Genomic DNA, 11,810 nt, shown 5'->3' with positions numbered 1-11,810 from the left:
GTGATCATGTATTCTTAATTAGATTTTAAAGCTTCAGATAAAATTTTAACCATTATGTTATGTTATGATTCTACTATTGGAGTTAAATTCGAAATAATAGATACTATTAATTAGTTCGGTTAGTGATGAAATGCAAACTTATATAATTTACAAACTCAAAATTCCCCAACACAGTTTCAATACAATATCAGCACAGTGTAAAATTTCAAGATTTTAATGTCAACATAGTATCAACACAATATCAACAACACAACATTCATCATTGACTATCGTTGAAATTCTGTTGACATTTTCCAGTTGGTGCCTTTTTGTGATCTGTTGACATTTTTCAATAGTCCAGATCATAGTTTTGAGTTTGTACAATATTTATAGTTTTATTTGATCACATTCCTAATTAGTTAAATAAATTCAAAGATTGAGATACAAATTGATAGAATTCTTCCTAATTATCCCTAATTTAATAGAAAAGGGGAAAATTTGTGTTTCTTTTTAGAATTTAAAAATAATTATCCCTAATTTAATAATTTTAGAAAATTAACAAATATATAAAAGACACAGAGTTGAGTGTATTGTTTCCTTTTCTTCGTCTGATCGAATTGAACAAAGCGAAGAAAATGCCTTCAACGAAATTCATGAATTGAAGTTCAATTCGATTACGATCAATCCAGAGAAGCAATTCAGATTGATTCCTCGCGAAGATGGCGGAGAATTCGCCGTCATCGTCTTCCCCACCGAAACCCTTGCCAGTGCAGCAGAGCTCCGCCATGATTGAACCTCCTTCAAATTCGCAGCAATTACAGCCGCTGCAATCGCCATCTCCGTCGCTCGACCACCAGCAGCAGCAGCAGCAATTGATGCAATCGCAGCAGCAGCAATTGGTACAATCGCAGCAGCAGTTGGTACAGCAGCAGCAGCAGCAGCCGCAGCAGCAGCAATTGCAGCAGCTGCAGCAGCAGATAATGCAGCAGCAGGGCAACAGCAGCAGCGTCAATGGCGGTAGCGGCGGTGGCAATTTGATAGGAGTTTCGAATTTTCAAGGTATGCAAAGGAATCCTTCGATAGCTAGGCTTAATCAGATGCAGCAGAGTGGTAGTATTAATAGCCAGTTAGGAATGATGAGACAGCAGCACCAACAGCAGCAGAATTCGTCGGCAATTTACGGTCAGATGAATTTCGGTGGAATGAGCGTGACGCAGCAACAGCAGCAGAGCAGTAGCGTTGGTATCAATGGAGGCAATAGCAGCCAGCAGCAGCAACAGCAGATGGGGCAACAAGGCCAATTGCAGCAACAAATCGGGCAGCAAAGCCAATTGCAGCAGCAAATGGGGCAACAGAGCCAATTGCAGCAGCAAATGGGGCAACAGAGCCAATTGCAACAGCAAATGGGGCAAAACCAGTTGCAGCAGCAGTTAGGGCAGCAAAATCAGTTGCAGCAGCAGCTGGGGCAGCAAAACCAGCTGCTGCAGCAGCAGCAGCAGCAGCAGCAAATTGGGCAACAGAATCAGTTGCAGCAGATCGGCCAGCAAAGTCAACTGCAACAGCAAGTCGGGCAACAGAGTCAGTTGCAGCAGCAACTAGGAGGACAGGGCTCGATGCAGCAGCAGCAAATGGGGCAGGGGCAATTGCAGCAATCACAAATGGGGCAGATGGCTGGTGGGAATTTGTCGAGGTCCGCTCTGATGGGGACTGGGAATTTGCCTATGTTATCTGGTCAAGCAGCCCAGTTTAATTTGCAAAATCAGTATTTGAATTCGGTACGGAGTAAGATAGATGGTGATTTATGATTTTCTGGAAAGAAATGATCTATGTTTGTGTATTTTGTGAACTTTGATCTCTTGATTGTGTGAAGGTTTATGATTGCATGATTATGTGTTAACATGTTCAAAAGGTGATCTGTGCATGTAGGTCTCCCATTTCTTTTTGACTGTGATGTGGGACCATTTATGTGATCATGATTTGATCTAGTCATGTATGTACATTTATATATATGAATCATTGCTCAATTACATTTTTTTATTTGTGCTTTGCATTTTTTTTCTTTTGACAAGAAATGGAATTGTTGATTTTTATCAACTTACAAGTTTCTAGAGGGGATTCGATATTTTTTTTATGTTTGCCTATGTACAATTTAGGCCTATTCTAGTTGTAGTGTTTCACGCATTGCTTGTGGATAAATGAACTTGGTTTGTGCCGACCAACCATATTTTATTGGTATCAGTATTATTTATGTAAGAGCTTATTTATTAACATAGAGATTTAACCCATTTGAGTACCTTTTCTGATTTTCTTTTATGGGGTTTTATGATGAGCTTTTGAGCAACCTGGTGTTTTGAGTGCAGCCACGTCAGAAGGCGGGGTTCATGCAAGGGTCTCAGTTCCACCAGGGTAATTCTCCTGGGCAGTCATTGCCAGGAATGCAAGCAATGGGAATGATGGGGTCAATTAATCTGGCTTCTCAACTAAGACCAAATAGCACACTTGCTTACGCCCAGCAGCAGAGAATGACTCCAAGCCAACTAAGGCAGCATCTTTCTCAGCAAAATGCACTTACTACTGGCCAGGTATAAGTTACTAAGTCAATCTTATCTATCCTCGAGGTTTAATGTGTGTGCCTGTCTCGTGTGAAAGAGTTTGATCGACTATTGAGGCAAAATTGATTATGTAATATGTCACCTTGAATTGACATGTAAATTATGCTGAATGTACACATTCTAAATTATAATGGTTACTTTTATGGAATTTTCACTGTTAGCCCTTAACACTTCCTTTAAAGGGAAAAATGTGTCTGTATTCTTATTGATGTGGTTGAATTGGTATTGGTGTACATGATAATCTTGATCGTAATCGGAAATGTTGATCTATGGCATACAATTAAAAGGTATAGCTTCAAGGTTGCCTGATTTTTGTTGTTGTTTGTTATGTACATTGGCATGTAGTACTTAAAGGCGTTTCAACATGTATAAGGCATATCTCCGTTTGACTAGTAAATATTGGTTATGCGAATCTCGAGTGGTTAAGTTTATCGCCTCTGATGTGTTTATAATTGTCTTTTATTTTGTGCCTGATTGTGTTTTCCCGGTTCACTTATTTTGCAAAGTATGATTCACCTCTATTCCTTAATAGATTAACTTAACTGGAAATATTTTGCTACTACTTTCTTGTGAGAAAATACTCAAGATTTATTTTAGTTTGCCTGCTTGACTAATTGAATACATTAAAATATTCACCTCTCAAAGCAAATATGAAGATTGTCTTTTTTGGTCACATAGACGAGCATAATTAGAAACATTTTTTGAATCTATCACCAAATGGTTCACAAATAATTGCTCAAAGATTAGGAGTGGATGAACATAAATATACGTTTTTCCAAATACATCAGATTTTCAGTACTCTTTTAATTTCTTTTCCACAAATCTTCTTTCAAGACACATTTATACATTTCAATTAGTTCTTCATGAAATAAAATATTAATGTCAACGGAAAATTTGATCTACTTTCTATAAAGGAGCGCCTGCAATAAATGATATATGCTCTAAATAAGCGTTGCTACCAAGCCTATTTTCGTTTTATGAACTTTTTCCGAGGAATTTAAGGGGTTGTCCTAAATTGATGATGTCAGTCCGTTGAAATAAGCAAATTACAAGTTGAATTTCGCTTGCTCTCTTTTATGTCGTTATACTTTTCTTTTATGGTTGGAATTTAATGATAGGATTTCTAAGAAATTGCAGGGGCAGAATATTGCAAGGACGTCATTTATGAACGCGCAAATTGCTGGGCTGGCTCAGAATGGACAACCGGGTATGATGCAGAATGCTATATCACAACAGCAGTGGTTAAAGCAAATGCCAGCAATATCCTCCCCCAACACTTCTTCATATCGTCTTCAACAACAGCTGCTCATGCAACAACAACTAGCTTCTTCCCAGTTGCAGCAACAACAGCAGTTGTCTCAAATAGTACAGCAGCAAACACAGGCCCAGTCACAGATGCATCAGCAGAAACAACAGCAACAGCTGCAGTCGCCAATGCAGCAGCCGCAGCAGCCTCCACAACAGCAGCTTTTCCATCAGCAGCAGTCACCAAGAATCGCTGGACCGGGAGGGCAGAAATCGGTGAGTTTGACTGGATCACAGCCTGATGCCACTGGATCAGGAGCAACTACACCAGGTGGAAGTTCAAGCCATGGCACAGAAGCTGGTAATCAACTTCTTGGGAAGAGAAAGATACAAGATTTAGTGTCACAGGTTTGTGAGTTTTCTCTTTTAGTACTCCTTCTGTCCCTCGCAAATTATGATTTTTCTGATCATAAGAATCAGTTTGGTGTTAGACTATTTTGATGATTTGAAATTTCTTCAATCAGTTTGCTAGTGATTTATGATTAGATTAGGGCAGGATTTGATACATATCAGAAGTTTCTGCTGACGTTTTTTACTTTTTTTAAGAGAAATGGGTAACGAATATGTGTGGATTGATTAGTACTTTTGTTTGTTCACTTGTTGCAGTTGGATTTCAATGGGAAACTGGACCCTGAAGTTGAAGAGCTTCTGTTAGAGATTGCTGATAACTTTATTGATTCGGTAGGCTCACCATAACCTGCAATCTGTATAAGAGTGAATTTTTGCGGTTATGCTTCGTCTTTGTGTGTCTCAATCTTTGATGATATTGCATTGTGCTTTAATTGTGTGCTTAGTACAGTTGTATCCACATTGTTTTTTTTTTGGTATTGTGCCCAACTTGAATTTCTTTCCTTATTTTCTTTTTTTTTTCACTATTTGGCAGTTACCTCGAAATTATCTTGAATCTTGGTTGCACATCTAATGTGAATTTAAGTACTAGGAGGTTATACCATGTTGGGCAGAGGTTATTTGGAATTGTCAGCTCTGTATCTCGCTATTTCTTTAAGCAGATGTGCTACTTGAGGATATACATTGTTATCATCTTTCAAGCTAATTATTATGCCAGTTGCCGATTTCTTGAAATTCCAAATGTGTATATGACTATTGATTACTAGTATATTTTAGCAATACCTGATGGATGATTTCTTCTCTTGACCAGTAAAGTGAACTCTCCTTTTTGATGTCTAACATGTCTTATACAATGCAGGTTACTACTTTTGCATGCACCTTGGCAAAGCATCGCAAATCTTCAACGTTGGAGGCCAAGGATGTCTTGCTGCATTTAGGTTGGTGCTGTTATTTCTCTTCTTCAAGCAGAACATAAAATTTTCTCCATTTCCAAAAAAAAAAAATCAACTATTTTCGGTCTAACTTTTACATTATACCTCACACGAGTAAAAGATAGGACGGAGCTGTCCTTTTGACTTTTGCATATTTACAACCAAGAGTGGTACCAAATATCATTCCAATTTAAATGCAAGTTAGGAACTTATCAAGGATTTACTGTCTATAAACCAAATACCCCATAAAATGTCTATCAGAACAGAATGACCACATTTTTCTAATTTTGTGTTTTGTGTATTGTACTGACTGAACGAATTATTTGCAGAGAAAAACTGGAAACTGACCATTCCTGGGTATTCGAGCGAGGAGAAAAAACAAAGTACTGAAAATGTAAGATTGGTTCTGTCTTTATAAAGTAGTAGTACTATTTTCTAATTTTGTATGCATTGTTAGTTATTTTTAATTCAATAGTATATAAAATTCTTTAATTTAGTTGTTGTTTAATATTTAAATCTATGCCATAATGGAAATAGCAACAATCTATTAGTTACACAGAAATGTTTTCCGGTTATTTGATGAACTTTGCATTAGAAAATACATATCCTTTATACTGAAACCGACTTGAAATTACATGCAGCCCCCTACTGATGCCCACAAAAAGCGTATGGATGTGGTAAGCTCTCTCTATTTTGCATCTACTTTCTCCCATTTCCTCCCTCAACGAGTCGAGCTGATCAAGAAATTTATCATTAGATTCGCACCTTGACGGAACCTGCACAATCTGAGACAAACAGTGGAGCTAAGCAGATGGTCAGGCAGGGATCAGGAAATCAAGTTGGTCAAAACCATATGATAAGACCTTCTCCAAGCTCCGAGCAGTTAGTTTCGCAGTCTGCTGTGCCCCAAATGCTGCAGCAGAACACTAGATTCTGAAGGTATCTCCTCTCAGATATATAGATGCATGATGTTTTCTTATATATTTGATTACAAGTTGAATATGTGTGACCTTCTATGTTTACTGATTATTATTGCTGTTTTATACTTCCCCGCCCCTCTCATAGTTACATATATTTCAAAAAAAGAAAACATCACTCTCTCTCCTACTTATTCTCTCTTCATTTAACACACTAAACAACATTGCATAAAATCTTATGCGGAACAAGAAATGTGTCGCTTTGAATGCAAAACTTATGTCTTGACTCCTTGGTAGCATATGCTGTTTTGGTTGCTCTATACCTTTATATATTTTCATCCTCTCTCTCTTCTTTTCTTCTCTCCTTTCCTTCCAACATGTTCATACAAGAAAAAATGGGAGAGTTGTTTTTCTTCTTTGATTATCTCTTGTTAATGATACGTTTTTCTGCAGTGCTCTTTCTCGCTTCACCACCAGCACTTTCGCAATCTCATGGCTCGGTGAGTTTATTTCTCTGCAAGTGTCTTAAATTGCTGCGACGCCTATGAGATAATGTTCTTGAAAAAAGCTATGCATAAGTATATATTATTGTGGATGTGCTATATCTTATAACACCGCGTTATCTTGTTGCAGCGGTGGGCTTGCCTTGTGCTGGTAGCATAACCAAATCAACAAATAGCTTCTTGGAAGATCTATCTATCTATCTATATAGTCTATATTATAGTAATTTAAGTTAATTACCATCTTATTTGGAAGTTAAATAAAATGATGAATGTTGCCATGATTCAAGTTTGTTTGGACACTCTGTAGTGTACTTACAGGATTCTGTTATGTACATATCTTTCAATAGTAATATGATTGATTTCAGTTAAAAAGTGCAATTTTTAGTCCATTTTAAATGTTGTCAAAATTTCTTAGTTTTGTGATGCTATACCTTTTCTGTTTCCAATGCTTTAATGAGGGATTATTAACGTATAATTGTCCACATCCATGGTAAATTTTCATCTTATAAATGGAGAATCATTATTGACTATCTTTTCATAAAAAAAACCTCATCCCTTTCTTTGTAAAACAAAATAAGTCATATTAAATATTTTGTGAAAAAGAAAAAGACGAGAAGAATAAGAAAAAAAAGACTCGGCTATTTCTAAGTAGTGATTCATTTTACTATTTTAGTCAGTTCATAATATATTATTCCGTTTTATTTTTATTAACTATACTATATATTCCATTTAATTATAAGGTCATTATTGAATTCACTATAATTATTATTATTAAAAAAAATCAAATCTATGTTTGACTTAGGGGTGTAAAAACGGTTAGTGGGTATCGGGTAATTCACATCCCGACCCGCTACCCGCCGGGTATCGGGTACCAGCTATCCGACAGCAACAGAAAACGGGGCGGGATCAGGTAGTTGTGCTTTAAATTTTTGCAAGTATAGGTATGTATACCCGCTACCTGCGCGGGTATGCCCGATAAACCCGATAATACCCGGTATTTTAAGGATTAGGGTTTTCAAATATTTTATTTAGTTTCAAATATTGAAATATATATTGCCCGACACTTATTTCCAATTGTGTCTTCTCCAACCTCTAATAATTAAAGTGCATTATTTTTAATTTTGTATTAAACTTTTTAACGGTGATTTAATTTTAGACATGCTTAAACTGTGGCTCGTAACATATTTAACCAGTTTAATCAATTTTAAAGTATAATAAAAATGAGGCACTTATTATTGAAAATGTGGCAACGACGCTCTCTACTCAAACCGCATAAAACTGCACCAAACGCACCGTCGAGTAAAAGCGAAATTAAAAGTTCAAATATTTGCAGCTTACTTCGTAAACGGGCTATGGCGTCGGAGACTCAAAAAGGTTTGTACACCTTTTCCCTTTTTCCTTGAAATTCAATCAATCAATCGCTGGTGCAAGCCGCCGATCATGATCGTATTCTCTTCAGATATCTATCGATGCTAAAATTTCGATATTTTGCAGTAGTAGTTCATCTACGAGCCACCGGCGACGCACCGATTCTCAAGCAATCCAAATTCAAGGTGATCTACCTCTTAATTTCGTGATATACACTGATAAATTTGCCTATATGTTGAATCTATTTGTTTCTGAATCGCATATTCAGCTGCTTTAAGTTGCTAGAGATGAGTATTTCAGTGAAATTTAGCTCTAATTATGGATCATTGTTGATATGCGAATCAATTTGGATTCCTGATTAAATTTGCCTATATGTTGAATCTATTTGTTTCGTGATATACACTGATAAATTTGCCTATATGTTGAATCAATTTGTTTCTGAATCGCATATTCAGCTGCTTTAAGTTGCTAGAGATGAGTATTTCAGTGAACTTTAGCTCTAATTATGAATCATTGTTGATATGCGATTCAATTTGGATTCCTGATTAATTAATCACAATTGTTTGACAATGAGGTGATTCGAAGCATCGAAGGGGTCGATGAAATTGTATTCCCCAATCTCTGATACCTTTAAATTAATGTTGATTATGCTTGTGATAGGGCTTCTGAGGGAAAACTGTTTGAATTTTGTTGATTTTGGATATTGATCGCTGTGTTATGGATTTTGCAATCCAGATTGGTGGAGATGAGAAGTTCTTAAAAGTGATCGATTTTCTTCGTCGTCAACTTCACCGGGAGACATTAGTGAGTTACTCCCTACTTCATAGGTGTGAATGTTGGTTTTTAGCCATTTGGATAAGAAAAAATTGTTTTGGTTTTTTGTGGTTTGAGTCACTGTTATTCGTTCCTTAACATATTTGTGTACTTCGCAAAAACTGGTTCGTATTGTTGCGTGCTTAGCTGCTAATATCACTCATTCGCCATGTTATTGGATAACACAGTAAAGTAACATAAAACCTGATTGCATGACACGATGCAATCATTCGATTGAAGTAATCTTTTCATTGGCTTATCCAAGTGAGGGAGTTCGACTCTCTCTTAGTAATGGTCGTTTTGTAAGTCAGGCTGAAATAACGTTTATGTTCAATTTTTTTAATGAAAATGGCATGAATAATCACTGTGTTTGTGTTAGCCATTTCATATTATCCCCTTTTCAGAATGTCACTAAGTTTCATATTTTTCTCTTAGTTCGTGTATCTCAACAGCGCCTTCTCACCAAATCCTGATGAGCTAGTGACGGACCTATATAACGTAAGTTGCAGTTGCTATGTGCTTTGATGTTTATTTTTCCTTTAGGCTGATGAACTTTTCATTAACTACAGAAATTTCTGATAGCTCTATTTTTCTATCCAAGATTTTGCTTACTCTTGTGTTGTTGCTCATATTCAGTCTTTTAAGCCATTAAACGCAACGTTTTTCTCTAACTAGAGGTATGCTAGGAAGAATCGATCTAACCATATAAGCTATCTATATTGATGGTGTAGCACATGTTTGCTTGAAATCATTTTTTAAGTACTGCTAAACTACTTGCTTTATGCTCAAACTCTTTGAAACTGAGTTATTTTGTTGTTTAGAACTTTAAAATTAACCTCTCCCAGATAATGGATGGAATTGTTCATAGAGTCATCAGATGTTTGAGTTTCTTTGCACAAAATGTGGAACGCTTCATGATGTTATTTAGCCGTGTGTTTTTGCATCACAGAACTTCGGTTTTGATGGTAAATTGGTGGTGAATTATGCATGTTCCATGGCATGGGGATGACTACTACCAAGATCACATCACTGTACATAAGGTATGTGTCCTGTTTAGGACTTGGAGATTGCTATTCAATTCCCATTGGTGCAAGGTTTCGCTGTAGTTCGTGTTGCATTCAGCTGGCGAAACCGATTGTGTAGGACTTGGCAATGGGGATTATGAATCTCTTTCTTTTGGTTTCTTTGCATCTTCTCTGTTAGTATTAGCTGCAGATGGATCTTCTACAAAATTGATTGAGTTCAAAACTATCTCTAAGCATTGGACATATCATAGTTTACAAAGTTGTAGTATTCAAAACTATCCCTAAACACCATTTTCTTTAATAACCCGGATTGAAATCGGTAAGCTCTAATTTAGGTGAGCACACCGTGCAATATATGACCGGTATTTCTCAGGCTGAGTGAGACGGAGGGAGTAATATAGTTTCAGATTCTTTTCAACTGCTTTTTTTTCAAAAAAAAAAGAAAAAAACTTAAGAAAATGCATATATCCACTAAAAATATGTTACCCGGGAAATTTGTTACCTATTTCTTTTTTTGTCCGTTCCTGAAAATTTGTCACCTTTCACTTTTACCATTTTTGGTAGTGGATCCCATATTAACTCATTCCAACTCACATTTTATTATAAAACTAATATATAAAAGTAGGATCCACACGCCATTAACTTTTTCAATCCACTTTTTATTACATTTCTTAAAACCCATGCCGGGTCAAATGATGATAAATCATGGGTGACGGAGGAAGTACTATATACTCTCTTCGTCCGCCATTAGGAGTCCCATTCATGGGGTTATGGCTTTTAAGAAAGGTTAAGAAAAGTTGATGGAAAAAAGTAGGTCCCACTTGTATATATTAGTTTTAAATGAAATATGAGTGAAATGAGTTAGTGGAAGGTTGGACCTATTACCATTTATGGTAAAAGTGAACCGGGACTCCTATTCACGGACACACTAAAATGGAAAAACGAAACTCCTATACACTGACGGAGGGAGTACTACCCTCTTCCTCTCATGAAAATATGATGCCAATTTCTACCTCCACATTTTCTTTCACAGTCGACCAATATGCAATTTTTTTTTGTTAAATGTATACTACTTTTAGTCAACCATTTCTTTTGTGGACTGTGTGTGTATGTGTGAGAGAAAGCTGCTTCCACCATTCTACTTTTTAGAACTCTTATCTCTATGATTTGACAAATGTATGTTGTGTTCTTGAACTTTGTTGCAAGTAGAAATATACAAGGGCAATAGAGTCTTCACACAACATGGAAAATTTAAGCTAGAATACACCCAATCAACGCCTATTCCAGCTACCAGTAATAAGATCCCACGTGTCACACCCATATTCTTTTGCTATAATAAACACACATACCATATACAAATAAATGAAACATACTATACTCGACATGTTTTGTTATACTTTTCACACTTTTTATATGGTAAAAGACATTTTATGCAAGTCAGAGTACAATTGCATATTCACGTGGATCAAATAATTGTGAACTAATTTATAAAATTTCATAAGTATATTCTATAATTTTAACATTATTTTTGAAGTTCTATCTTAATATTGTTGTTTTTCATTGTATATGTATTATCATTATGCTTCAATCAAATTAAAAAGTCCAATTATAGTAATTTATTTTCAAATATTTGTAGTCATTTGAGCTTTGAACGGTTTAAGTTAATACTTTGTCATCCATATAAAATTTTGAAAAATGAGAAATAAACTAATAGAGTAAAGAGAAAAAAATGATAGCCCATAGAGTTTAGCCATTACAATTATTTATTGCACAACAAATATACTCTCTACTTCAGCCATTAAATGTCTTATTTTCTTATTTTTATCTATCAATAAATATCTTATTTCATTTAGACTATTTGTTATACAATAAATATACTCTCTCATTCTACCACTAAATATCTTTTTTTTCATTCGCCAATAAATGTATCATATCCACTAATTTATTATACTCACATTTAATTATAAAAACTATTTTATAAAAGTATGATCTATATTCCATTAATTTT

The 11,810-nt window shown here is 35.7% G+C and overlaps 2 protein-coding genes across 4 annotated transcripts; both read left to right on the top strand.

Annotated features, from left to right (window-relative positions):
• Nucleotides 1-572: 572 nt before the first annotated feature.
• On the top strand, nt 573-6,968 carry LOC125205854 (transcription initiation factor TFIID subunit 12b). 3 transcript variants are annotated; one of them, XM_048105014.1, is made up of 11 exons: nt 573-1,352; nt 1,383-1,754; nt 2,340-2,561; nt 3,720-4,244; nt 4,503-4,577; nt 5,104-5,182; nt 5,506-5,570; nt 5,818-5,853; nt 5,934-6,115; nt 6,547-6,593; nt 6,727-6,968. In XM_048105014.1, exons 1-9 carry the CDS (start codon nt 699-701, stop codon nt 6,111-6,113), a joined length of 2,208 nt encoding a protein of 735 aa, XP_047960971.1. In that variant the 5' UTR covers nt 573-698; the 3' UTR covers nt 6,114-6,115; nt 6,547-6,593; nt 6,727-6,968. The 3 variants fall into 3 exon arrangements, with proteins under 3 accessions (XP_047960971.1, XP_047960970.1, XP_047960969.1); XM_048105013.1 differs by having other exon boundaries at nt 573-1,754; nt 3,729-4,244; XM_048105012.1 differs by having other exon boundaries at nt 573-1,754.
• A 918-nt stretch (nt 6,969-7,886) lies between these two features.
• LOC125207932 (ubiquitin-like protein ATG12) lies at nt 7,887-10,045 on the top strand. Its single transcript, XM_048107454.1, has 5 exons — nt 7,887-7,970; nt 8,091-8,149; nt 8,700-8,768; nt 9,213-9,275; nt 9,727-10,045. Exons 1-5 carry the CDS (start codon nt 7,949-7,951, stop codon nt 9,784-9,786), a joined length of 273 nt encoding a protein of 90 aa, XP_047963411.1. The 5' UTR covers nt 7,887-7,948; the 3' UTR covers nt 9,787-10,045.
• Nucleotides 10,046-11,810: the final 1,765 nt, after the last annotated feature.

Source organism: Salvia hispanica, chromosome 2 (assembly GCF_023119035.1).
Source record: "Salvia hispanica cultivar TCC Black 2014 chromosome 2, UniMelb_Shisp_WGS_1.0, whole genome shotgun sequence".
NCBI lineage: Eukaryota > Viridiplantae > Streptophyta > Magnoliopsida > Lamiales > Lamiaceae > Salvia > Salvia hispanica.
This window is presented reverse-complemented; position numbering and strand designations above follow the sequence as displayed.